This window comes from Jaculus jaculus, chromosome 8 (assembly GCF_020740685.1).
Source record: "Jaculus jaculus isolate mJacJac1 chromosome 8, mJacJac1.mat.Y.cur, whole genome shotgun sequence".
Lineage (NCBI taxonomy): Eukaryota > Metazoa > Chordata > Mammalia > Rodentia > Dipodidae > Jaculus > Jaculus jaculus.
Genome location: NC_059109.1, coordinates 108,181,244 through 108,207,464, shown reverse-complemented (window position 1 = coordinate 108,207,464; position 26,221 = coordinate 108,181,244). Strand labels below are relative to the sequence as shown.

Sequence of the window (26,221 nt, the reverse complement as noted above, 5' to 3'; positions counted from 1 at the left end):
CCCGAGGTGCCTTCCCAACCCTTCAATCTGACCTCTGGATAGCTTTGATCCTCTTGCCATCTGGCAACAAAATAGTTCTCCACATGTGGGGCTGGCAGGAGGGACACTGCCCTACACTGCACTGTGTAAGGGGTGTGGGGCTGGGAGAAAGGCCCATGCTTTGCTCTCTAAGTTGATGCTCGCAAGAACTCAGAGGTTCAAGTCTTTACCAAACCATCAATTACTTAAAGAGAACCAGGAGCTCCTGCAAGATTCATCATGTCTTAACACTCCAAAAGATCCCTACCAGAAAGTGTAGTAGAGGAAATAGGAAGACAGGACAGTGCTATGATGGCTCAGCAACCTCCTCATGCTACAGCTTCCTGTCTGAGTCTCCACACACTTGAAACTGTTCAAATGTGTGCATGGGGCTCAGACATTTGGTCTGTATTTTCTGTTTTCTTGGTGGCTCCATATGACTTGTTACTATACCATACATACACACAGGGATCTCTCACATAAGTCCACCACACTAAATCCTGATGGTAAACAGCTCTGACTGTTGACCAAGCAAGATGTGAGTAGCTCCACGTGGCCTCTCCCCACACTTCAGATGGGGCCACAAGCCATGTGCAATTCAGACACCTGACTGCATAGCACACTCAGGTGATCAGGGATCTGTGAATGACCCCATGGAAGGGGGTGTGCCAAGTACAACCTTCCATTACTTCCTCAAACTCCCCAGGGATTCTGGCAGCCACCAATGCCCCACATAGACAGAGGTCCCTATTGCATTTCTCTGGAAGATTCTGGATTGGCTCTTTGGGGTACATTTTTTTTGTTTATCATGTAAATAGTTTTAGGACAACAAGGGTATTCCATATACTCTCAGAGCCAGAGATTAGAGTGTGAGAATGAACTATAAGAATGAGCTGTAAGAGTGAAATGTGGGGCTGGAGAGATGGTTCAGGGGTTAAGGTGCTTGCCCATAAAGCCTAATGACCAGGGTTTGATTCCCCAGGACCCATGTAAAGCCAGATGCACAAAGAGGTGCATGTATCTGGAGTTGATATGCAGTGGCTATAGACTCTGGCATACCCATTCTCTCTGTTTGTCTTCCATCTATTTCTGTTTGCAAATAAATAAAAATATTAGGTCATGGGGCTGGAGAGATGGCTTAGTGGTTAAGCGCTTGCCTGTGAAGCCTAAGGACCCTGGTTTGAGGCTTGATTCCCCAGAACCCATGTTAGCCAGATGTATAAGGGGGTGCATGCATCTGGAGTTCGTTTGCAATGGCTGGAGGCCCTGGCGTGCCCATTCTCTCTCTCTCTCTGCCTCTTTCTCTGTCACTTTCAAATAAACTAAAAAACTAAAAATATTAGGCCAGGCATGGTGGCATATGCCTTTAATCCCAGCTCTTGGGAGGCAGAGGTATGAGGATCATCATCATGAGTTCAAGGCCACCCTGAGATTACACATGAATTCCACGTTAGCCTGGGCTAAGGTGAGACCATACATCGAAAAACAAAACAAAAAAAAAAATTAATGGGCTGGAGAGATGGCTTAGCAATTAAGGCGCTTTCCTGCAAAGCCTAAGGACACAGGTTTGTTTCCCTAGTACCCACATAAACCAGGTGCACAAGGTAGCGCATGGGTCTGGAGTTCATTTACAGTGGCTAGAAGAAGCTCTGCTGTGCCCATTCTCTCTCTCTTAAAAAAACAAATATTTTAAAAACTATTTTAAAAAAGAATGAAATGTGGGAATGAATGATGGGAAAGAACTGTGGGATTGTTTCTGATTATTAGTATTGCCAATAACTTTTCTAAGAAAATTGCCATGAGATGCTTTTTCTACTAAGTTCCTCATTTATAACTTGTCCTGAAGATAATCTCACAACCATGAAATTTACCGACTTTAAGTGATATGACTAGGGTTCCTCTAGCTTGCTATCCTTTTGATCTGAACAACACAGATCTCAACAAGGCATGTTTGGAGATGCGGACTGGTCTCACGCTGTGCTCTTCGCCCTACTTCCTCAGCGACCTGGCTGCACTCTCGACCCAGGACCAGTGTGCATGCATGAGAAGTACCGATAACAAGCTGCCCACAGAACTGCCACAGATCTGCGTGCATGCATGTGTGTGTTCTGGATCAGCAGAATCTGGCGGGTCATACCCGTGAATCCCTTCCTTTAACAAGTGTTTAGAGAATTATTCAAAGTCAAGGGCTGGAGGGATGGCTTAGTGGTTAAGGTGTTTGCCTGCAAAGCCAAAGGACCCATGTTCGATTCCCCAGGACCCACGTTAGCCAGATATACAAGGGGGTGCATGCATCTGGAGTTTGTCTGCAGTGGCTGGAGGCCCCGACACACCCATTCTCTCTGTCTCTCTCAAATAAACAAATAAAAATAAAACATTAAAAAAAGAATTATTCAAAGTCAGAAGTTTCTTGCCCATCACTCACAAGTTTCCTGTCCTTTGCCCATGTAATACTAATTCTGCACATACTGCCGCTTTTGCTGTTCAACAGAACACCAGGGCGTGCCTGTCAGCAGCGCTGGAGCTGCAAAACATCCGAGCAGCAGAGGGGCAGCAGCTGCGGGCTCACCTTGGTTAAACGACTCCAAGGCTCAGTTTTCTTCCAGGCTCTGTGTCCCCAGCCCCACAACTGGGCTTTAGATCACAATGCTGACATGACTGGGAGAGTGGTTGGGGCTACCAAGTCCCCATGGGCATCAGACAGATGGTCACGAGGGGCACAGGCTTCTGCTGGAGGGGACAGGGTCACAGCACCTGTCCCTATGACTGCCTGGTATAACCAATGGTACAACAGACCAGTCAAATAACTCCTGTTCTCCTGAAGGATTGCAGCATCTCCATGATTTCCCTCCAGGCCTTCAGAAAAGGTCAAGAGCATTTTTTTTAAAAAGATTTTTATTGATTTATTTGAGAGTGACAGAGAGAAAGAGGCAGATAGAAAGCGAGAGAATGGGCGCGCCAGGGCTACCAGCCTCTGCAAAGGAACTTCAGACACGTGCGCCCCCTTGTGCATCTGGCTAACATGGGTCCTGGGGAATCGAGCCTCGAACCGGGGTCCTTAGGCTTCACTACGCCATCTCTCCAGCCCAAGGTCAAGAGCATTTTAACACAAGCCCTTGTCCCAACTCTATCACCTGAGAGCATAGAAACATCCAGTTGGTTGCCTGTAAACCCAGCAGACAGGAGCTTCTCCCTGTCTAGCAACAGCCTCCCATGATCTTCCATGCCTGACCCTGCTGCAAGGCTGCCTATGACCTCTCACAGGGCCCACCATACAAACATTCCCTCGGGGCAGACTTGTCTCTACTGAGGTCAGAACAAGATCAGAACTTTTATGATTTCTACCCACATGGCAATACCTTCCAACCTCCCCTCCTTGCCTCTGGTCTCCTACGTGACAATGTGATTGTCCAGCCTTATGGCTACATCCAACTGCCTCCCCCCGACCTCATCCCAGGCTTGGTTCCTACCCTCCGGACCACGTCCAGGGAGTGGTCTTCCATGGGTGCCAAGGGTTCCCAAGGGGCTCTGCCGACTCCCAGGCAGCTGTGCTCGCAGGCCCTCCAGCTCAACTTGCAGCTCATCGTTGTGGTCCTGAAGGTCCTGTGTGGGCAGAGCCAGGCACCTCCTCCAGCTGCTGTAGCCAATCAGCTCTGGGCAGCTGAACTGTGACCAATGCGGTAGCCCAGGAGGAACCATGTTGGGGTTTGCCACACGCAGGGATGGCATGCATGGACTCTGGATTTCTAGCCTTAACTAAACCTGGACCTAAGTCCTCTAAGCACTTGCAGGGCCTAGCAGAAATGGGGGTTCTTGACCTTCTTGTGCCTTACATCATTTTCTATCACAGGTACATGGGGGAGGATGGATCAAGGAAACAAGTGGACTGGAGACTTAGATGAAATGTGGGAAAATACAGGAAACTGTCAGTAGCTGATGTCTAACACCAAGTAGGGGTGGCACAGTGCACCTGTGAGGACCAACATCCTGGATCGTGTCCAGGGCTATGTGTAGGCCTCTTCCCAGAGCTGCTTTGAAATTGGCAAAAGGTTCTGTAGCTACAGTTGTTAATACCTCAGAAGATGCCACTTGCTTTAGATCAAATGCCATAAGATAGAGATGCACATGGCAGAAAGAAAGGATGATGGTTGGCAAGCAGAGGCTGGGGTGGGAGGGTTGGCAGAGCCTGACTAGGCAACAGGAAGTAGGACTCAGGAGAGATACCCTCCAGGCAGGGATTAGAGTCTAGTGCGGCTTCCATCACCTTCTGTGCATATGAATGCAATCTGCCTGATCAAGCAGGCTCACACACCTGCTCATCACAGGGACAGAAGTATCTAGCTCACTTTCCTGGAAGGGTGGGAGGCCTGCAGATGCTTGGGAAACACAGCAACACAGTAATGCCCGGCTGTGGATTCATGTCCCCAGTGTGACTCTCCAACCCAAAGATCTGCGGACGTGAGGCCGCACGTCTTCCAAGGACAAGCTTCCACCCTGCATCTCCTCGGGCACACCTTCTGGGGGAAGTAGCCCAGCCTGGTCTCTGACTTGCCAGCTAGGTGGATGAGGATAAAGTCTGGATCCTCCCCCTCCGTCCACGGGATTACATGTGGGTGCCACCACACCCAGATTATGTAGTGCTGAGAAATGAACCCAGGGTCTTGTGCCAAGGGTACTAGGTAGGCACTCTACCAACTGAGCTACATCTCCAGCCCCTCTTCCACTTTTTAAAAATGTGCTTAGTAGAAAACATTACAGGTGGAACTCATGTCATATTTTTATTAGTATCAACCTAGAGGGCAACATCTACAGAATCATTTCTACATGGTACCCTGTGCCCTCTGTGGTCCTTTCTGACACCCCTAAATAACTTTGTTGAAAACATTTCCCATAAATTCAGCAGTGTCTGAAAACATGGGTTCTCTCCAGTGACAATGGTACGGAGCAGGCTAGGGAACACTGGCAATTGTGACTGTTGAGGGAGGTATGTGTCGGGGCATGAGAGGTCTGCATGGGATGGCTAGCTCGTGTTGTTAAACTCAGTGCACTTTTATTTGGGGTAGCTTAAAGGCATTGGAAGTAACTGTGGGGGGCTACTGTACCAGCCAGAAAGAGACTTTTGTGACAAGTCCAGCAACCAAGTCCTGAAGCCCCAAGTAGCTACAGACTGAACCCTTGGAGCTTTTCTTGTCTTGTTAGTAGGGAACAGCAAGCTCACAAAAGAAATCAGGGGAACCACACAGCAGGAAGCAGCTCTTGGTGGTGTGGAGAGAAAGGTTGGGCCAACAGGCTGCTGTCGGGAGGTCAGCCAGGCTAAGGACATGCACAGAAGATGGGAGAAGTTGGCATCTGTTAGGGGCTGCTGTGCAGACACTCAGAGGGAAAACTTTATTTTGGGGTTTCTGACCAGGGACATGCTACTCCAAACCAGCAGTACAAATGTAAAGCATGAGAGTCTCTCGGGAGGATCTGACTAACCTCTCACTCCTCTTGAGCAAGGATGCCTCCTTAAGAAAACAGAGGCTGGAGGCAGGAAGAAAAAGCAGCAGTTAAACAGCACATGGTAAATTCAGCCTCAAGGAACAGCATGGTGTCCTTGCTAGCAAGCAACCTTTTAACAAAGCGTGGGAAATCCTGAAAGTGACTTTGGAAAGTCAGGGAGATACAATGTAAAAGACCAGGGCTGCCTCTTCTGGGACCTGGCCCTCAGTCAGCAGCAACAAACTTATCTAGTGTCCACATTCTGTTCTCTCAAACTGTCCCCCCTTAAAAGGACCTGGGGAAATGGCAGCTTCCGGGGCAACTGCAGGCAAAGGGCTGGAACATCTTGGGTTAGGACAGATGGAACTATTCAACCAAACAAACCAACAACAAAAGCAAAGATGGCATGTTGTCAGGACAAGGCAGGCAATTAGAGAGCAGCCACTGGCCAGCAGACAGGACTTCTCTAGCTTACAGGACAGCGCCGAGAGCAGTGACCCATGGGAAAGGGGCTGGTGTCGGAAAGTCACTACTCTGCAACCATCGTGGCAAAGACTGAACTGGACACAAACTACTGGAGGGTATAAATGAAGGCCGATGAAGGGTAGGGTACTTGCATAGTCCTGTCAGGCTTCCCTGCCTACACTTACAGCTCCAGGGCAGAGAAAGCAGGGAAATCAGAAACCCTGACCAGGGAGATCAGTATCACAACCTGAAGCCTAGACAGACATCACACCTCTACCCAGGAATCCACTGAGTCCAAGGGAAATATTCACCTCAGAAGAAATGGGAAGAGGACACTGGGAAACAGCACAGAGGCTAAAACATCTGCTTGCAAAGCCTGCCTGTCTGGCTTCAATTTTCCAGTGCCTGTGTAAAGATGGTACACATGTCTAGAGTTCGTTAGCAGTGTCAAGAGGCACTGGAATGCCCACACTTGTGCTCTCCCTGCCCCCCAAGCAAATAAAAGTAGTTTTTAAGAAAGAAATGGAAGGGACTGGAGAGATGGCTTAGCAGTTAAGATGCTTGCCTGCAAAGCCTAAGGACCCATGTTTGACTATCCAGGTCCTACGTCAGCCAGACTCACAAGGTGACACAAGCGTGCAAGGTTGCTCATGTGCACAAAGTAGCACACGTGTCTGGAGTTCAGTTACAGTGGCTGGAGGCCCTGTTAGTCACACCAATTCTCTCTCTCCAGCTCTCTCATTCTTGCATTAAAAAAAAAAAAAAAAAGAAATGGAAGGAGATGAAAGTTTTCCTATACAAAGAAATAGTAAGTTTGAGGGTGTAGGAATGTTAAATGTTGATTTAATCATTACACATTGCAGACGTGTACTGAATTATTATACTGCGCCTCATAAATATTGTCAGAATGCAGATGTTTTAAGAGGCCAGATACTCCAGGGTCTAAGGCTGAGTGGGAAAGCAAGATTAGCCCCAGGGGCCTCAAAGCCATTAAACATCACTTGACACTCTCTTATCTAGTGTCTACAGTGCTTAACACATAATACTGACAAAACTTGCATTCTTGCAAGGCAGAACCTTCACCTGACCCTCTCCCTCAGAAATCTGAAAAAAAAAAATAAGGAATTCTCTTTGTTCTTTGGCTCAGAGGCCTGTCTGTCTCTCTGACTTTGGGACCCCACCATGCTCTCTTACGGGGCAGTAACTCCCCGTGTTCCCTAGAACTGAAAGTGCTCTCCTGCGCACACCCTCCTCCTCACTCCACCCTCCACCCTCCACCCTCCCAGGTGCCATCACGCTGCCTATGGCACGGTGCTAATAACGCTGCTAGAGCTCCAATCTGAAAGGCGAGTTCCTTCCACAGCTCCCTACTGAACCAGCCTGCCCGCCCTCTCTAAGATCAAATATGCTTAGTTTATAGGTGCTAATTAAAAACCTTGTAAAAGAAAATATGTAAAAAAGCATAAAACAATCCACTTTCTATGAAAAAATGAAGGAGATGGGGGGGGGGAGGGGAAAACAGTAATCTTCAAAAATGCCCCTAAACACCAAGAAAGGTTGTGGGAATGTTTCAGAGTAAAGAAAGTTAAGAGACAGGAACAATGACAGGCTGACCCCTGCCCCGGGGAAAGTGCTCCCTCCCAAGATACTGTTAGATTAGCTGAGGGACCACAATCTTGCACAGCAGGCTGAGGTGGCCTCTTGTGCTGGTCCACAAAGCTAGTAAGCGTGCCACAGTGACGTCAGAGGACACACACACTGACAGCGAATGACCCTCCTCTGCAGCTTTCACAAAGTTCTATGGTGCAAATTCTCCCAGCACAGCTGGGAGAAAAATCCCTGAATAGTTGACAATGGACTCTCACACACCGGCAGGAGCAGGCTCTGCACAGCACTGCAGGTGAACAGCAGGTTCCTGCTCTGAGGGAGGCAATGATTCACAAGGGAGGCCATGGGCTAAGAGGCTCATGCTCAGGTGAGTCAGAGATAGCTCTGTGTACACACAGCCCACACATGGAGGGAGTGCAGGTGCACAAATCAGGGGCCAGTGGGGTAAAGGCCAACAAGAGTTCTTCAGTGCTATTCCAAGTGTACTTGTACTATTTTGCTGTTTTTTTTTTTTAACTTTTTGTAAGCTTGGAGTTATTACAAGCTTTTTCACATGAAAATGTTAGTTGGAAATGGCCAAAAATATCCTCTAAAAATAGAAAAGGAAAAATTCTACATAGGCTAGCTATAAAATGCTAAATATTTCTGCTGATGACTTAAAAATAAAATTTCAAGAATCAAAACTGAGAAATCATGTTAAAGAAGACATTTAAAAATATTTTTATTTATTTAAGAGAGAGAGGGCTGGAGAGATGGCTTAGCACTTAAAGCACTTGCTTGTGAAGCCTAAGGATTCATGTTTGACTCTCCAGGTCCCACAAAAGCCAGAGGCACAAGATGATGCAAGGTCACACATGCACACAAGGTGCCACACATGTTTGGAGTTTGATTGCATTGGCTGGAGGCCTTGGCACACCAATTCTCTTCCTCCCCCCCTCTCTTGCATTAAGAAAAGGCCAGTTGGTTGAGCTTGCCTCAAAAGAGAGAGAGAGAGAGAGAGAGAGAGAGAGAGAGAGAGAGGAAAGCAGATAGTGATAGAGATAGAGAATGGGCAAGCCAGGGCCTTTAGCCACTGCAAACAAACTCCAGACACATGTGTCACCTTGTGTACCTGGCTTTAGCGGGTACTGGGGAATTAGCCCTGCGTCCTTAGGCTTCACAGGCAAGTGTCTTAATCACAAAGCTATCTCTCTAGCCCTTAAAGAAGGCATTTTCATTTGTCTGGAAAGTCCAGAGTACTGAAAGTATGTAAGAGCTGCTATTCTTTGAGGTTACAAGTCTACTGTGACTATAAGCCTGGGAGAGAACGATCCAGCATGACCCATGTGGTGCCAGTCCACACCCCAACACACACCAGTGCAGAAGTAAGGTGACTCAGCTAACTATACAAAAGACTTTCAAAAGGCAGGAAACGGGACGGTACAAAAGACGACAGGGCATGCAGAGGGCAAACCACAGCAGAGGCAGTGCACATAGCCCACTCACAACTTCAGCACAGCTCACCTTGATCCTCTGGTGTTGCCAAAGCAACATGCAGCGGGAACAAGTAAGTTCTTACTTAAGTTGGAGGGAAATCAATGAGAAACGAACTCAGAATAGACTCTTCGAACTAAGCAATACTTTGCTTGGGCACAGGGTACCCCATGATTTAATTATCAGCTCCAAGGATAGACGTTATAAACTCAACTTTCATACACTCAATTTTCAAATCATGTAAAATACTTTAACTCTGGCTGCCCTTAAAAAATGCCTGTAATCATATCCTCAGAAATAGTCATGGATTTTCAGCACTAGGCATTTCAGAGTCAAGACTGACAGGTAACTTCATGGGTAAAGAATTAGATACAACTAAAACCAGCTGTCCGCTTCACTCCCACACTGTGGGCTGGGTGAGCTCATCTTCACATAGTCACAAATTATGTTGTTCAACTTGGAAATGTTTACCTTTGCCATATTATTATTACAGCAAATTTGCAATTAAAGTAAGTGATCAAACAGTATTCCATTTACCTCTTTAAGTTCCTTTAATTTTTCTAAGTAGAGTTTATTAATTTAATTTGGTGCTGCAGGGAAAACTCAGACCTCATGCGTGCTACGTACAGTCTCTAATTAACTATGCCTGCAGCTCTATATAAAATATTAAATGCCTCTTATCTGATCATGCGTATTACTTATCCTTGGTCATTTGGCAATGTTGCCTATTTTGCCTATTTTCTCTGGAATCATCCACTTCTGTACTATTTTTTTTTTTCTGTGCTATTTCTAAGACAATGTAAGATTATTTTAAATTAACAGTCATGGTATACTTCATATTTTCCAATGTCATCTATCAGGCATTTTAACCAAATTTCATTTCTACTGGTTTGACATGTTTGGACATAATCTTGAGGTACATGATGTGAAAGAAGCAACTGGTACATGAAAATAGCTTTATGTGACCTTAGATAATAATTAAAATAAAATAAATGAGCAAGTGGGCCAAAGGGAGCCTTCTCCATCCCATCCCTCTTCCCTCCTTTCTCTTTCTCTTCCTTTCCAGAAAGGGTTATATGTAGCCCAAGCTTTCCTTAAACTTGCTATGTAGTGCAGAACCCTTGGACTCCTGATTCTCCTGCCTCTACATCCTGAATGTTGGAATAACGTTATCAGCTCTAGTCTGGCCTTTTTTTTTTTTTTTTGGTTTTTCAAGGTAGGGTCTCACCTAATCTGGCCTTTTAACTCCTGGGTATAAGTGATCTTCCTGCCTCAGTCTCCCTAGTAGCTGGGCCTGCAGGTGCATACTACTGTACCCAGCTTTGGGGGCAGGAGTTTTGCTTGGTGCCTAACTTAAGTCATACTTAAGCCTGTGTGAGAGATAATCTTGCCAACTTGATTGGATCTAGAATCATCTAGGAGAGACAAATAAATCTCTAAGCATATAGATAAGCTGTTTGGCAGAACTGCCTGTGCTAGAAGTAGGCAGAGGTAAGAGAGTTTCTAGGCTAGGTTTCTAGACTGTGGTGGGGAGACCCACCCTTAACTGTGGGAGGCACCACTCCATGGGCTGGAGTGAAGAAAAGGAGAAAGCGAGCTGAGAAGCAGCATTCGCCACTCTCTCTTCTTTACTGTGGGGAACAGGACACACCTGCCACCATGTCTTCACCACCATGAGGGACTGTAGCCCCCAGTCCCTTACTTCCTTACCTTGCCTTCCTCAGGTCTTTTTGTCACAACAGTGAGAAAAGTAGCTAATTTAGCCTCTCTTATTTATTTATTTTTTTAAAAGTAGGGTCTTGTTCTAGCCCGGGCTGACCTGGAATTCACTCTGTAGTCTCAGAGTGACCTTGAACTCAGTGATTCCCCTATTTCTGCCTCCCGAGTGCTGGGATTAAAGGTGTGCACCACAATGCCTGGCTCAGCCTGTCTTTGTAAAGGCTATACCTCGTAAGTTTTGCATAAATGAACTTTTGGCAAATTAAGTCCTAAGAGCTGACTAATGTGAAACTATGTGATGGATGATTATAAATTGAAGAGCTTTTCAGGATTGTTAGTAATACACTCTTGTTAGCTGAATTTCTTTTTTCCTATACGGAAACTTCTTCAAGCCAATTATCCCTGTAGACACAGCCAGGAAGCCCTTCCGTCTTGGCACTGACTAGTCTGTGAAGAGCGTGCAGTACAATTCGGCATGTGGAGCGCTGGGCACAGCCTGGGTCTGAGGCTCTCCTGGAGGAAGGTGCTCCCGTGTGGACCACCCTGGATGTGGAGACCCAGACTGCAGCCTACCCGGAGGGGAGAGAAACGAGGCCCACATGGGGCCACACGGGTCTGAGCCAGGGCGATCCTACCAACACAGTGCTGGCCCCACCTAGCAGGTCCTCCTTTGGGTCACTCCTGCAGGGCAGGTTGGGGGTGCAGGGCTGAGTGAGGGCCCTGCTCCCCAGTGCTACAAGCGCTCAGGGCTACTTGGGATGGCTAAGTGGGTGGGGGAGGGCACGCACCCTGCACTTGATCTCATATTCTTTCAGGATAGCTTTGAACTTTTCTTCCTGAGCCAGCAGCTCCATGCTTTGTGGCTCCAGCTGAAAGAGAGAGAAATGGGCACATGAGCACACCAGAGACCCCAGCTCCACCTCAGCACATGTGTGCCCTCCCCCCCCACCCATGCACAAAGCCAGGCAATAAAGGGCAGGCCTTGGCTAGGTTGGGCCCCTCCTCCAGCCCCACTCTGGCCCACCACCCACAGGTCCTCTGAAGACTCAGAAAAGCCAAAGGGCTTGTCTTGGGGTCGGGGAGATGGCCCACTGGCTGAGTACATGCTGCTCAAGCATGAGGGCCTGAATTCAATCCCCACCAACCATGCTGAGAAAAAAAGAGGGCGCTGACCTTGTCCTTCAGCACAAACTCCAGGTCATGCTGCAGGTTCAGGACCAGCTTCTCTGAATCTGAAAGCTTTCCTACCACTTCAACGATCTCCTTCTGTAACCGACTGTTTTCCTAGGAGATTGGCAGGTGTTAATTGAGCTCAGGAAACAGAGAATGATGCTGGCAGGTCTCCATGCTACTTTTCCGTATGGTGGAAGCTTGTCCCAGCAGCATTTGTGATGAGTAAAGAGCCCTCTGAAAGACAGGGCATGTGGGTACACCCTGCCTCTGAACCGAGCAAGCAGGGGTGTGCTGCTGCTGGGGCCTATGGCCTCCCAGGGCCGATGGATCTCCTCTAGTATGCATTGCTTCCCTGGTGTCTGTACTTCTGTCTCTACCCCATGCTCATGCAGGCCATGAGGAACACAAGCAGCAGCTGGCAATGCATCCCTTTTTAACTGCTCTCTAAATGATGGTTTTGAAATCAGGCCAATATGGCTCAGAGGTCCAGCAGGTGAGAAGAGCATCCCGAAACTGGTGAGTGGTGTGGGCTGTGTCCAGCTCCGCCTCCCATAGAGGGCAGAGGCTGCAGGAGGCCACGGGGCTCTTTAGGACTTAGGAAAGGAGGGTAAGATGGGAGCAAAGTAGCAAGCAAGTGCATAGTAGAGAATCTCTGTCGCTGGGCTGTTCACACAGCCCACGTAAGTCCAGGAGCTGAGGGCCGAGTGGGACATTAACTAGAGCATTCAAAGCCATACCCACTCCAGGAGATGAGCCTAGTCCACTGCAGGCTGTGTCTGGAAGTGTTCCTAGTCCCCAGGGGTACAGTCATGCTGGCTGTGGTGGCTGACCCTCCCAGACTTTGGGTCTACCTGATTCAGAGTACAGTGCCAGAGCCAGAGCCAGGGCCAGGGGAAGAGGAGGAAGGGATGATGGGCCCCTCTGCAAAGCTTCCTGCTTTGGCTGAGGGCATGAACCAGCATTTGTCATCACAGGGTGCCCCCGGAATACATCCTACCTACTACATCCTACCTACCTTCAGGGCCAAGGTTAGCTTCTCACGGAGGCTGGCCTCCTCGGCTTGCAGGCGGCCCACATCCTGCTCCAGCGTGGCCCTCTGCCTGTGAGCCTGCTCCCAGTACAGCTCCCGTTCCATCTCTACCTCAGACCGAAGAAGGTTCAGCCTTCCCCTGTACTCCTGTTCCAGGTGTCTGTAACACAGGACACAAACCATGATGGCACCTGCCTTTATGGAACACTGTACTTGGAAAACCCTCTCTGCCCTTGGCCCTAATCCAGCCACCTTGGACCCTGTTGTTTAGTTTGGCAGAACTGCCTGTGTTGGAAGTAGGTATGGTGGTGGGTGCTGTCCCCTCATAGGCTGGTAACCTCCAAATAAGGGAATTTTTATCACAGCTCAGAATTTTACAGAGATAATATTCGAAAGGGAAGAGGAAGAGAATGGAGGAAGGCAGCTGTGAATTAGGAAAATATGTAACAAATCTCACTGGTTTATATTCCACATTCATGGAGCGTTCCTCTCCCCCCTTTTAAAAGCAATTTATTTTTAAATTTTTAAAAATTTATTTAGTATTATTGTTTTTGTTTGTTTTTGATTTTGAGGTAGGGTCTCACTGTAGCCCCTGCTGACCTGGAATTCACTATGTAGTCTCAGGGTGGCTCACAGTGTTCCTCCTTATTTATTTGTTATGTGAGAGAGAAAGAGGCAGACAGAGAAAGAGAATGGTTGCACTAGGGCCTCTAGCTACAACAAACAAACTCCAGATGAATGCACCACCTTGTGTATATGGCTTATGTGGGTACTGGGGAATTGAACCTAGGTCCTTAGGCTTTGCAGGCAAGTGCCTTAACCTCTAAGCCATCTCTTCAGCCCTATTTGGGGTGCATGCATGTGTGTATGTTCGCGTGGGTACATGTGTGCAGGTGCATGTATGTGCACATGGAGGTCAAAGGTTAATGCTGAGTGTCTTCTTCAACTTCCCAGATGGATTAGAGAACACAGCTGTACAGATGCTGACCAGGCAGGTCAGCACTCAGCTACTAAATCTAGGATCCAAAAATCACTTGTCTTTAGGTTTTGAACACACTGTTTAAACAGGAGGGTCTTGTGTGCTTAACACCAACTTAGGGCTGGAAAGTGGCTCATGTGGGACTCTGAGAGGAGGATCACTGGAGGCCATACTGTCCCTCCTACCCCCAGTCTCCCGAGGTCCTATTGAGGTAGCATTAAGGTCCCAGTGGCATCAACAAGGAGCCAATACAGCAAGCTGTATCAGCTTGCTGGACCTAACACTTGTGAGTGCAGTAAAGGTCATGGCTCCTGGAGACCCTTTGGGACTTCAAGGGAGGAAGAAATGACATTGTGCTGACCGCATAGCTGGCCTCTTTTTATTGTCATGTTTTCAAAATTTTCTAAAGAAGCACTCTAAACTCTGAGCCACATGCAGTTGTTTCCATTCATTTCTAACAAGTTTCACTCTGGTTTTAAGAAGGTGGGGAAGAGAGACCTTTGGGGTGCAAAAGCCAGTGTCTTATAGACAGGAGTCGGCCTTCACAGTGAAGGCTTCCTGAATCGATCCTCAGGACCTGGCTGAGCCAGAGCGCGATGGAAGGGATTAGAGGCTTGGCAGCCATCGGAGACACCAGCGACTGACAAGAGCAGAAAGAACACCGAGTCATTTCCTACGGAAACACTGTCTGTGATAAGCCCAAGCATTCTATGCCAAAGGGAGGAGGCTCAGGGGGATGACGTGGCCCAGCCTGGCCAGTCAAGTCAAGCATTCCTACTCCAGCACTTGGAGGGTTTCCCACACGTGGGCCTTTAATTAGGCCCAGATCCTCCTATGGTGAGTCTACATTTACTTGTCTCAAGTTTTGTTTTTTCTCTTTTGGGATAGTTTGAATGTCTCCCAAAGGCGCATGTGTTTTGAATACTTGGTCCCTGGCTGGTGGCAATTTGGGAGATGGATCCTTGCTAGAGAAGTTGTGCCACTGGGGCTGTACCTTGATGTGTATTAGTCCCCAGCCAGCTGGTGCTAGTTCCGCTCACCCTGCTGCTGCTGTTCACCTGTTAAGGCAAGACGTGCTGCCAGCCTCGCTCCCGTCCCCGCCCTGCAATGATGGAGCTCCCCTCAAACTGTAAGCCAAAATAAACCCTCAGCTGCTTTTGGCCAAGTGTTGTGCATCAGCAACAAGAAGCTGACTACATCACATCCCAAGCCAGGTTTGATTGGAAAAACTTTTAAAAGTTTGAAAAAGCCGGGCGTGGTGGTGAATGCCTTCAATCCCAGCACTTGGGAGGCAGAGGCAGGAGGATCGCTGTGAGTCTGAGGCCACCCTGAGTGAATTCCCATACTGAATTCCAGGTCAGTCTGAACTAGAACAAGACCATACTTCAAACAAAATAAATAAAAAGGTTGGTAAAAGGAAACCTTGTTTTTCGCTTCCTTGAAACTTAGCACTGTCCTGCCAGGGCTTTCAGCTCAGCAGCTAGTGGAAGTGAGTGTGTGTACACATGTGTACTCACACTCACACACCTACACCCACCCACATGTTCTCAAATGTACTCACACATCTCATGTAGTCACGCATCCACCTGAGTCTTCTCATATACACACACATAGTGACACACTCTCCTAAACTCCTACTTATCCACACTCAGACACCCACATGCACCCAAGCACTTGCACACTCATTCTCCCTCAAACACAGCTACAGCCAGACTCATACTCTCATCACAACCTTTATGCCAACTTTCACACACTTTCTCACACTACACAGAAGCACTGCAGTTTCTCTGGATGAAAAATGGGATGAAAATGGCATGTTGAAGTTAAGTAAGGCAGCATCTACCAGCCTCAGGTTCACCTTCTTGGAGCCCGGGATTTCATCAACTCCTTGACCTTAAAGGAGCCAGACACCTGTGGTGAAGGAAGAACGGGCTTTTGGTGTAAACCGAAGGTTTAGTAGAATACAATCTAACTGCCACAGGGCAGGCCCGGCTGACTGCTGAGCTCTGGGACCACACTGCGACCCAGTGACACCCAGGCTGGCTGTGCCATGCAAGCCCCTGTGACTCTTCCTCTGATCTCACCCTGCCCATACTTCTTCCCTGTCTCCTTGCTCTGTGGACATAGGAGCCAAAGTTGCATAAAGGGCAAATGGAAGAGGGCTAAAATTCCTGTGAAATCCCCTAAAGTGTCCACTGGGGCTGTGTGGGAGGCTACTGTATGTTTTGAATGACACCCAGCATGGGTGCATGGCTTCACAGTTCCATGCTGCCAAGAAAAAAGCATCAAATGAAGAGCATCACAGGCTCTCCCGAGTGTGTGAAACACTCGTGCCTCATAATCTGCCCTTCCTTTCCCTCATCATGTGGTACAGGCCAAATGCTGGAGAGCACTGGGCTCCATGTTCAGCATGTTAACACGGGACTGGCCCCACACTTCCAGCAGAGGAGAAGCCACAGGGCTTAGGGATAACAGGGCTAGGATGCCAGCCTCAAGTGGGTCCAGTGGAGTGCTTGACTTGACCCGAGGGAAAACAGGTCAAGACCATCAGAACTGCCCTGCCCCCATCAGGACACAAGATCTTCAGGAAGATGACCACACACCAGGGCCTGTGGGGACTTAAGACTCCCACCGTGGGGACAGGGATGCTATAGCCTGGGAAATCTTCATGGGCATGATTTCCTCCAATGCTCTGGTTATAAACGGGGGAGGTGACTGTGTCCTTCTCTCTGCTCTGTCCAGCACCTGCCCTTCACGCTGACACCGGGCCGTGTCCCAGGTAGGGTGCTGCAGGACACCTGTGCCATCAGGCCTCAAACTCTGGTGGCTTTCCACCTACTGATTACCAGAGGCCATTTCTGAGCCCCGCCCATATCGCTCAGCATCTCAGTCCAGGCATCTTGCACAAAACAGACCCTGATGAATGTGAAGGCAGAGTCAGGGTTTTCCTGCAGCCAGGGGCACACGCAGGGCACACCAGAGGTCACTGCAGCTGCATCACAAGAGCAGGACTGTCACACATAGGAAAAGGGGGCAAGCTGGGTTGTCTTCACTTCCACCCACTCTGCTGAAGGCAGTCAAGGTCTCGCAGTCCTGGTTCTCAGCTGTGCTCCAGCTGGCAGACGCCCTGGTCCCTCACTGGCCCCCAAAGGAGGTGAGGAGATGCTGCCAAAGTTGCCCAGGAACTGTGTCTCTGGGCCCAGAACCTACTTCATTTTCTTTTCCATGAGCTGTTCCAGGGCGGAGTGACATTCATCCATCTCCCTCACAAAGTCCAGGTTCCTTTTCTCGGCTTTCTCCAAATCCTGCCTTGCCTTGTCCCGCTCATGCACCAGCTGCTCCACTTGACCTCTGCCACAGGAAGGACATAAGAGAACCTCATCATCAGCCTGACACGTCCCAGCTGGGCCTCTCTTCCCGGGGAACTCTCACTGCCCCATACTTGTCTGTCTCCTGGAAAGTTTGCTAATTAATGTGGCCACTTTACAGGCAGGCATACTGAGAGGTCAAATTATTGTTTGAACCAAAACCCAACCCAATTACGAAGGGAAGTATTCTTGACCTAACTGCATATTCAAAGGGACTTTCTTTTCCTCTCTTGCTGGCCTCACCCTGGGATCTCCTGGGTGCTCTTCAAAGCAGGTCTCAGTCCAGTGGGTTTCAGCCTCCACAACAGTGAGCTAGAGCATCACCAGGAAGAGGGTCAAGTTCAAGCCCTTGAACTTCACTAAAGGAGCTGAGGGAGGGCCCTGACATTTAGGTCTAAAAGCATGTCACCAAATATGAGGAGGAGTTGGTGACCCTTCAATTCTGTGGCCATATCAATCTAAGCAGTAGCAGCCAGTTAACAGTCTGTGGGGTCTTTAGGCCCTGCCCAGCTGGCACCTGTGGACAGTACTGGCCTCTGCTCTGTATACATCTTTTTAGCCTTGTCCCAGCTGAGCTCTACCTACAAGGGTTGGAGAACAGAGGGAAGGTAGACTGGGCCACTAGTGTAGATGAGGGTGGGTCAGGAAGGTATGACTTGAAGTTACTTGGAGGTGGACCTGGTTAGCTGTGCCTCTACCCTGGTCCACAATGAGTTCTTACTGGTGGTAGCTCAGTTCCTGGCGGTAGCAGGCCAGGGCTGCCTGCTGGATGACGCCGTCAACTGTCAGGAGCTCATTGTCAAGGGCCCAGGTCAGCTCCAAGAGGTTCACCTTCTCATCCATGCTGAAGTCCAAGCTCTGGAAGTAGCAAGGGCAGAGGATGCAAGGAGTGAAGATTTTCCAAAGTTACTATCCAGGTCTCCTATAAATAACCCATGGTCTACACCCAGTGTGGCTACCATAATCAGCACCTGCCCCATTCCTACCTGCAAAGGTCTCTGGCTCAACACACCATTGCTTAACCTAGGAAACCCAGTTGGGCTGTTAACTCTGGGTTCTCCTGCCCCTGACATGCTGTAGTGCCTAGGATCCTGCTTCCTGGGGTAGATGCAACCAGGAGGCATGAGATGGACACAGACCCTTCTCTAAAGGCAAAGAGTGAGAGGCAGGCAGGGATATATCCAAACCCATCACCTCACAAGGACTGAACAGGAAACCAGTGAAGAGGGACCCTGTTCCCCTCTGAAGACAACAGTTTTCTTAAGCATTTTATTTAACTATTTTATTTATCTATTAGATACAGAGAAAGGGGAGAGAGAGAGGGGGGGGAGGGAAAGAGAGAGAGAGATAGAGGGAGGGAGAGAGAGAGAGAGAGAGAGAGAGAGAGAGAGAGAGAGAGAGAGAGAGAAAGAGAGAGAATGGGCATACCAGGGCTTCCAGCCACTGAAAATGAACTCCAGATGCACGTGCCATGATGTGCATCTGTCTTACATGGGACCTGGAGAATTGAACCTGGGTCCTTAGGCTTCAGAGGCATGTACCTTAAGTGCTACACTATCTCTCCATGCCTGAAGCAATAGTAAACCTTGAGATGCATGATGTGAAGAGGCCTGTGCTGAAGTCAAAACCACCACAAAGCAAGAGAGAGACCCGAGTCCCAACACTACCACCTAGCTCAGATCTCCCAGTACCTGGATGGCCACTCAGGCCCCTAACAAGCTTGTGTGTGATGTATGCAAGGGTTTCAGTTTAACAGTGAAGACCTCTCACCTGGGAGGGAAGTTCTGGCAGGGAGGTGCTTGGCATCCCTGTGTCCTTGCACACACAGTCAATGCTGATGCAAGCCTGGCCTTGAACAGATTCTCCTGCTTCAGAGTCCAGATTGCTGGGACTATAGTGTGTGGTGGCAAATGCAGAATGTCCCCCACAGCCTCATATATTTGTGATGAAGCCTCCTACTTCATCCCAGCTGGATGGTACAGCCTTGCTAGGGGAGGTGTGTCAACGAGGGCAGGCCTTGAGGTTTATTAGTCCAGTCCCACTGAGTGTGCAAAAGCATACTCTTGCTGCTTCCTGCCTGCTGATGGGACAAGATGTGATGCCCAGTGGTCTGCTCTTGTTATGATTTCCCTGCCATAATGAAGCTTTCCTCTCGAGACTGTAAGCCAAAACAAGACCTTTCATATGCTGCTTCTGGCCAGGTATCTTGTCCAGTAACTACAAGGTAATTTCTACACCGTGGATTCTACCACACTCGAGATTAAAGTGAGGAAAACAGAGCAGTTTGCCTCATGTGCAGTTTTGTGACAGTACAAATGACTAGATCAGTGAACAACCCCATGCTCTTCAGCTCAGCTGGCAAGTAATTAACATTTCACTACAACTGCTCCTTGGAATCATGCAGATTTGATCCCGCTTCTAAAATGACAAACATGATTCCGGCATTAAAGCACCCTGCCGTAAACTATGAGAAGGTGCTGCCTGCTGCTGGGGTGCTTCGGGAGAGAAATGGCAGAAGCTAGAGAAGACATACAAATTCACCAGATGGGATCAGGGCCAGAAAAGTTACAGAAATATATCACAGCAACAGCCTTCTGACTCAGCAGAAGGGTATGAGGGCATATGGCTACAATTTTCAGTCAGGAGTTAGAAGCAGGGAGATTAGGAGTTCAAGACTAGCCCAGGCTACATAAGAACCTATTTTGAGACAAAACAAAACCACCCTGGTAGGTTGGGGATGCAACTCAGTGGTAGAGCACTTACCCAACATCTACAAGGCCCTGGGTTCTATGCCCAGCATCTCAAAAGCCCAAAAACATGGTAGGTATGTATGAGATTCTGAGAGAGCCTGCCTGTGTCTGTCCCTCCAATTCTGAACACAGCCGACCCACATAACCCATAGAATATTGAGGAGTAAACAGTACATGAAACATGTGACTTGAAGGCCCAGCCTGTGACCTATGGCCTCCTCCTTGCTCTTCTGGATCCCCTGCTCTGGGTCAACAGCTGTCATACGACAAACATGCTGCAGCAGCCTGGAGGGGCGCAGGAAACAGAATAAAGGCCTTCTGCCTGCAGCTCTCTCCCAGGGTGCCTGTGAAGGCCCATCTCTGGCCCTACCTACGTGACCTTTGGATGACACTCAATTACATGAGGGACCCTGTGCTGCACACATCCTGTTAAGCTGCTCTCAAATTCCTGACCCACAGTGTGAGAAAGGAAATGCAAAATGTGCTGAAGGGTACAAGATAATGACAATCTGTATGAGGGTAGGGAGAACTACCCCAGGGTCCCTGGAATAGTGCCAGTTACACTCATGGGGGTGGAGAAATGCTCAGCAGGTAACAGCGCTTGCTGGTCAAGGTTGAGGACTTGAGTTTGTCCTCAGCACTTATGTTAAAAGCCAGGCACAGCGATCCAAGAAGGCAGAGACAGAAGGATCACTAGAGCTTGCTGGTCAGCCAGTCTAACTGAAAAATAGGGAGCTCCAGGCTCAGTGAGGTACTCTGTCTCAAAAAATAAGTCAGTCAAGAAATAGAGGACAGCATGCGACATCCTCCTCTGGCCTCCGCAAATGTGTAGGGGGCACATGAATACACACACACACACATAAAATTATAAAGTCCTTAAGCTGGGTGTGGAAGCATATGCCCATAATCCCAAAACTCAGGAACCCAAGGCAGGAGACTTGCAAGGTTGTGGCCAGCTTGGGCTAGGTAGACATCAAAAAAAAAAAAAAAAAAATCAACTAAACAAAACCTCTGTAAACTATACAATGTTAGATGAAAGCACTGCCTATTAAAAGGAAGACAAGAAAAAGTTCATTCTGAACAACTGCAGCAAGCTAGTTTCTTGTCACTGATAGGTCTGGAGGGTGGACAGGGTGTCTTTCCTAGCAGGGAGTCACTGGCAAAAGTCAGGAGACCTCAGAGCCGCAGGTACCCAGGCCCATGTCCTCCTTGCATGCAGGTTTTAATAACTCCAGCTCAGCCTTTAGCTTCAGAACAATCACAAGGTCTAGCTGTCCAGGTCTGGCTTTGTTGTTGTAATGGTAATGGCCAAGTTCAGGCTGTGTTAGGTCTCTACCCAGGGGACAAACAGACTTGTACTGCTGGTCCCAGCCTATTAAGAATGAAAATGAAGCTAGACATGACAGCCTGTTGTCTAAGCTCTTCAGGAAGCTGAGCCAGTTGTCCCAGACCATCTTGGGCAACACAGTGAAATATATCTTGCTCACATGAGATAGAGGTAGGAGGATTTTGAGTTGAAGGCTAGCCAAGGCCACACTGAGACACTGTCTCAAAAAGAAAATGGGCTGGAGAGATGGCTTATCTGCTAAGGTGCTTGCCTGCAAAGGCAAAGGACACAGGTTCAATTCCCCAAGACCCATGTAAGGCAGATATATAAGGTGGCACATGTATCTGGAGTTCGTTTGCAACAGCTGGAGGACCCAGTGCGCCCATTCTCTATCTGCCTCTTTCTCTGTCTCCCCCCCAAATAAATAAATAAAACATTAAAAAGCAAAACTGAACAAACCCAACACACAACAAAAAAACCCCAGAGTTTTAAAAGACATGGCATTGGCTGCGCAGAGCACCAGCAGGAGCACTGATCCCTTATAAATGCTGAGAAATGCCAGGAAGAACTAGAAACCTCCGTGTGGAACAGCAAGGAGGGGGCATAAGTTAGTCTACCGGCACTGGGAAAGCGAGACCAGAACGAATACACATACTATGATGCGTTGGGAAGATCTCACCAGAGGCCCAGCGTGCCGCCAGCTTACCCTGCCCCAGCTCCTGGGAATGGGAAGCTTGTCTTTTTGTTTTATAGTGTTTTTTAAAAACTTTTCTAATTTAAAAAATTTTTATTGCTTATTTATTTGAGAGAGAGAGAAAGAGGCAACCAGAGTGAGGAATGGGCACACCAGGGTCTCTAACCACAGCAAACAAACTCCAGTCCCTTTTTGCCTAATTTTTTTTCCATTTTATTATTTTTAAACTTTTAATTAACTAATTTATTAGCAATAGAAAATGAAATTTGGGGGTTGGAGAGATGGTTTAGCAGTTAAGGCACTTTCCTGCAAAGCCTAAGAACCTAGGTTCTTCCCCAGTACCCACGTAAGCCAGATGAACAAGGTGGTGTGGGCATCTGGAATTTGTTTGCAGTGGCTGGAGGCCCTGGCATGCCCATTCTCTTGTCTCTCTCCTTCCCTCTGTCTCTCTCCCTCCAAGAAATAAATAAATGTGGGCTGGAGAGATGGCTTAGTGGTTAAGCACTTGCCTGTGAAGCCTAAGGACCCTGGTTCGAGGCTTGATTCTCCAGGACCCACGTTAGCCAGATGCACAAGGGGGCCCTGGCATCCATTCTCTCTCTCTCTTTCTCTCTATCTGCCTCTCTCTTTCTGTGTCACTCTCAAATAAATAAATAAAAATGAACAAAAAACTTAAAAAAAAAGAAATAAATAAATTAAATATTTTTGTAAAAAAAGAAAATGAAAAAAAATTTTTTAAAGAAAATGAAATTTGGAAATGAATCTAAATTGTGATACTTCCTCAAAGCAGATGCCCCTCACCCAAGGCTGAGCTCTGTCCGAATCATGAGCCCAACTTTACAAAACCTACAGAACAAGAAGTCCTCTTATCACAAAGACAAGATTCTTTTTCTCCTTTAATCTGAGAGATTATATTTTTTCAGTATTTTTTCTCAATTAATTTTTTTAAAGTTTTTTTTTAATTTTTAAATTTTTATTAACATTTTCCATGACTATAAAAAAAAATCCCATGGTAATTCCCTCCCTCCCCCCTGACACTTTCCCCTTTGAAATTCCATTCTCCATCATATTACCTCCCCATCTCAATCACTGTACTTACAGATATACAATATCAACCTATTAAGTACCCTCCTTCCTTCCTTTCTTTTCCCTTTATGTCTCCTTTTTAACTTACTCTCAATTAATTTTTATTAACATTTTCCAGGATTATAAAAAGTATCCCATGGTAATACCCCCCCCCCACGTTCCCCTTTGAAATTCCATTCTCCATCATATCCCCTCCTCATCTCATTCAGTCTCTCTTTTATTTTGATGTCATGGTCTTTTCCTCCTCTTATGATGGTCTTGTGTATGTAGGGTCAGGCACTATGAGGTCATGAATATCCAGGGCATTTTATGTCTGGAGGGAGCACGTTGTACGGATTTTTTTCAGTATTTTAATTTATTATTTATTTGCAAGAAGAGAGTGAGAATGGACATGCTAGGGTCTCCCGTATCTGCAACCGAACTCCTGAACTCCATGTGCATCTGGCTTTACATTGGTACTGAGGATTCAAACCTGAGCCATCAGTTTTGCATGCACCCTTAACAACTGAGCCATTCCTCAGCCCAAAGACCTGATTCTTTCCAGTAGTAGGAGTCCCCTTCTTTGGTTAGCAGTGAGGGGACGGTATACAGGACACTGAAACTTGTCTTCAAATGCACCTTCCCAGATGGATTCTCTGTAGTTTTTTCTTTTAAAATAAAAAAATTTACTACAAGTTTCCAGGTATGGTGGCGCACGCCTTTAATCCCAGCATTTGGGAGGCAGAGGTAGGTGGATCATTGTGAGTTCAAGGCCACTCTGAGACTACATAGTGAATTCCAGGTCAGCCTGGACTAGAGTGAGACCCAACTTGAAAAAAAAAAAAAAAGTACTACAATTTAATTGTAAAAACTAATGGGAAAATGTGTCTTTGAAATCTTCCCTGTTTGGGATTCTCTGCTCAAAGCACATGTCCTCCCCATCCCATGTTCTTGGGATAAGGTGCTCTGTCCATTTTCTGTGGGTACATGGCCCCCTATGTCTCCCACCCAGTCCCAGGCGCCCTTGGATGTCACCCAACAGGGCAGCTGCAAATGGCAAGTTTCGAACCTGCAGGATCTCTCTGCCGTTCTGAATCCCCTCCTGCACCCACACAGCAACGATCTGCTCGGGGAAGGCAAAGCCACTGCCGTCATCGACGCTGGAGAAAAGGCGCAGTCCTGAGCACACGGACACGAGGGATGAGGTGGTGGCAGTGTGGCAGCCGTTCTCCTCCAGGGCCTGCACATTGGGGAGAGAAGACACGTGAGCACACAGGTGTCTGGAGGTCATGGTATCTGTGCACTGTGAGCAGATGTTCCACCCTCACCAGCCTGTGCACTTTGCTTTCTCACTGAGGCCTAAGAAAAGGGAATGATCATCAGCTCCTTTGCCTGGACAGAAAAGAGGCACGGCCACACAGTAGTTACCCAGGATTGTGTGGCTGTGCAGAAGGCAGGACTATTAACTGACCCTTGGCTCCTTGCTTTCCCAAGGACTCCCGAACACCTGTTTTTTTCTTTTTTTTTAATATGTCCCTAAGGACTCATACCTGTGAAGCCTGAGTGTCAGCTCTGGTTAGCAAGTTATCATTTGGAGAGGTATCACAAAAGGATTTGGACATTTCTTTCTGCACTAAAAAACATGTGCTGTGCCAGGAAATCCAGGCTGAGAGAGGAAATGGGAGATGGGCTCTGAAAGAAGGGGCTGAATGGCCCGAACAGAACCCCACAGTTCTCCAGAACTCAGAGTTTCACAGCTCACAACTAAGTGATTCTGGGGAGGTTCAGAGAATCCAAACAAGTCCCCCATCTAGAAGGCTGCCCATGGGCTTTGTTAGTGTCTGAATCCAAAGGGCAACAACCACTTCCGAGCTTCTCTTCTCCCAGGATTCCTTCCTGACCAGCCTCAATAAGGCCCAGGAAGTGTGGCCCTGGGCATGAGGGAGGCAGTACTTCCTGCACTATTGCTCAGGACCCTGGCCTCCCACTGCATCCCACCTCCTGCATGGCACAGACAGGCCTCCTCATGGCCCCCAGTTCCAGTATCTCTTTGCTTATTCCAGGACTCCAGGTGCATCCGGTGCCTGAAACACGTCCCTTAACACTTCCAACCTTCTCCCTAGTCTTGCTTTCCTCTTTCTTGGACATGCAAGCCCTCAGGTTACGCACTCTTTCTGTTCATGTACACCCACCAAGCACTTATTTTTCTGCTCTGCTGACTCCCCCAGCCTGGCATCTGAGCCCTTCCTCAGCAAGCCGCCCCTCCAGGCAGAGCTTGCTGGAGGCTCCCTGGTCACACAGCACTCCTGCAGGTCACGTCCTCGATGTGCCTCATCCTCTGAGGAGTGAATGTTGTGTGAGAGGTGGACAAACTCCTCTACAAGAGGAGGAGGGCAGCTTCACCATGTCCAGTGGTGGCCATGGCCACCTATACCTGCTGCCGCCCCTCTTCTGGCCCCAGCAGAAGCACAGGATGAGGTGAGTTCGTCTGGGGCTCACCTCCCTGGGGTTGGCACAGCTGCATAATGCCAGCAGGGTCTGCGTGGAAAACAGGCGCAATCCTGCAGCCAAGCAGGCCACTCAGCTACCCTGGGTCTCCTGAATGTCACCCAAAGTTGGTGGGGTGGGGGAGGCAGATGTTCTGAGACAAGTGGTATAAGAAGGACAAGAACTCCGTGCTCTCTGAAGATTAAATTCAGAGCCTATTCTCCCCCCAGCTTGGCTCTGTATGTCACAATGTGTAAGAACAATGGATTTGTGTGGGTGTGTACAAGTAAGTGTGTACATATGTAAACAATGATTTATACTGTCAGGAGGCATGAATGCAGTTTGCGTAAACTGTTCATACACACAGATGAATACCTACTGTGGCTGTGCACATGTCTACAGCAGGTACCCATGTACAGAGCATGTGCATGTGTATACAGAGTGTGTGCGTGCAGAAGATGTATGCACTTCGATGATTACACAGTAGATATTAAGGTACAGTAGTCATGTATGTGTGTACAGTGCATATTCATATATATATATGGTGGGTGTGTATGTACTGTAAGTTTGTATGTAGAGTAGGT

General features: G+C 48.0%; 1 protein-coding gene across 5 annotated transcripts in view; it reads right to left on the bottom strand.

Moving 5' to 3' along the window:
• Positions 1-26,221, bottom strand: part of Ninl (ninein like) — a 129,505-nt gene that overhangs the window by 27,272 nt on the left and 76,012 nt on the right. For all 5 annotated transcript variants that reach the window (XM_045156030.1, XM_045156033.1, XM_045156034.1 and 2 more), the window contains 7 exons: positions 24,220-24,390; positions 18,036-18,172; positions 17,157-17,297; positions 12,953-13,127; positions 11,938-12,048; positions 11,553-11,633; positions 3,489-3,621 (listed from right to left, as the gene is read on the bottom strand). In XM_045156030.1, the coding sequence (XP_045011965.1) occupies positions 3,489-3,621; positions 11,553-11,633; positions 11,938-12,048; positions 12,953-13,127; positions 17,157-17,297; positions 18,036-18,172; positions 24,220-24,390 (949 nt within the window). The remainder of the gene's footprint in view (positions 1-3,488; positions 3,622-11,552; positions 11,634-11,937; positions 12,049-12,952; positions 13,128-17,156; positions 17,298-18,035; positions 18,173-24,219; positions 24,391-26,221) is intronic.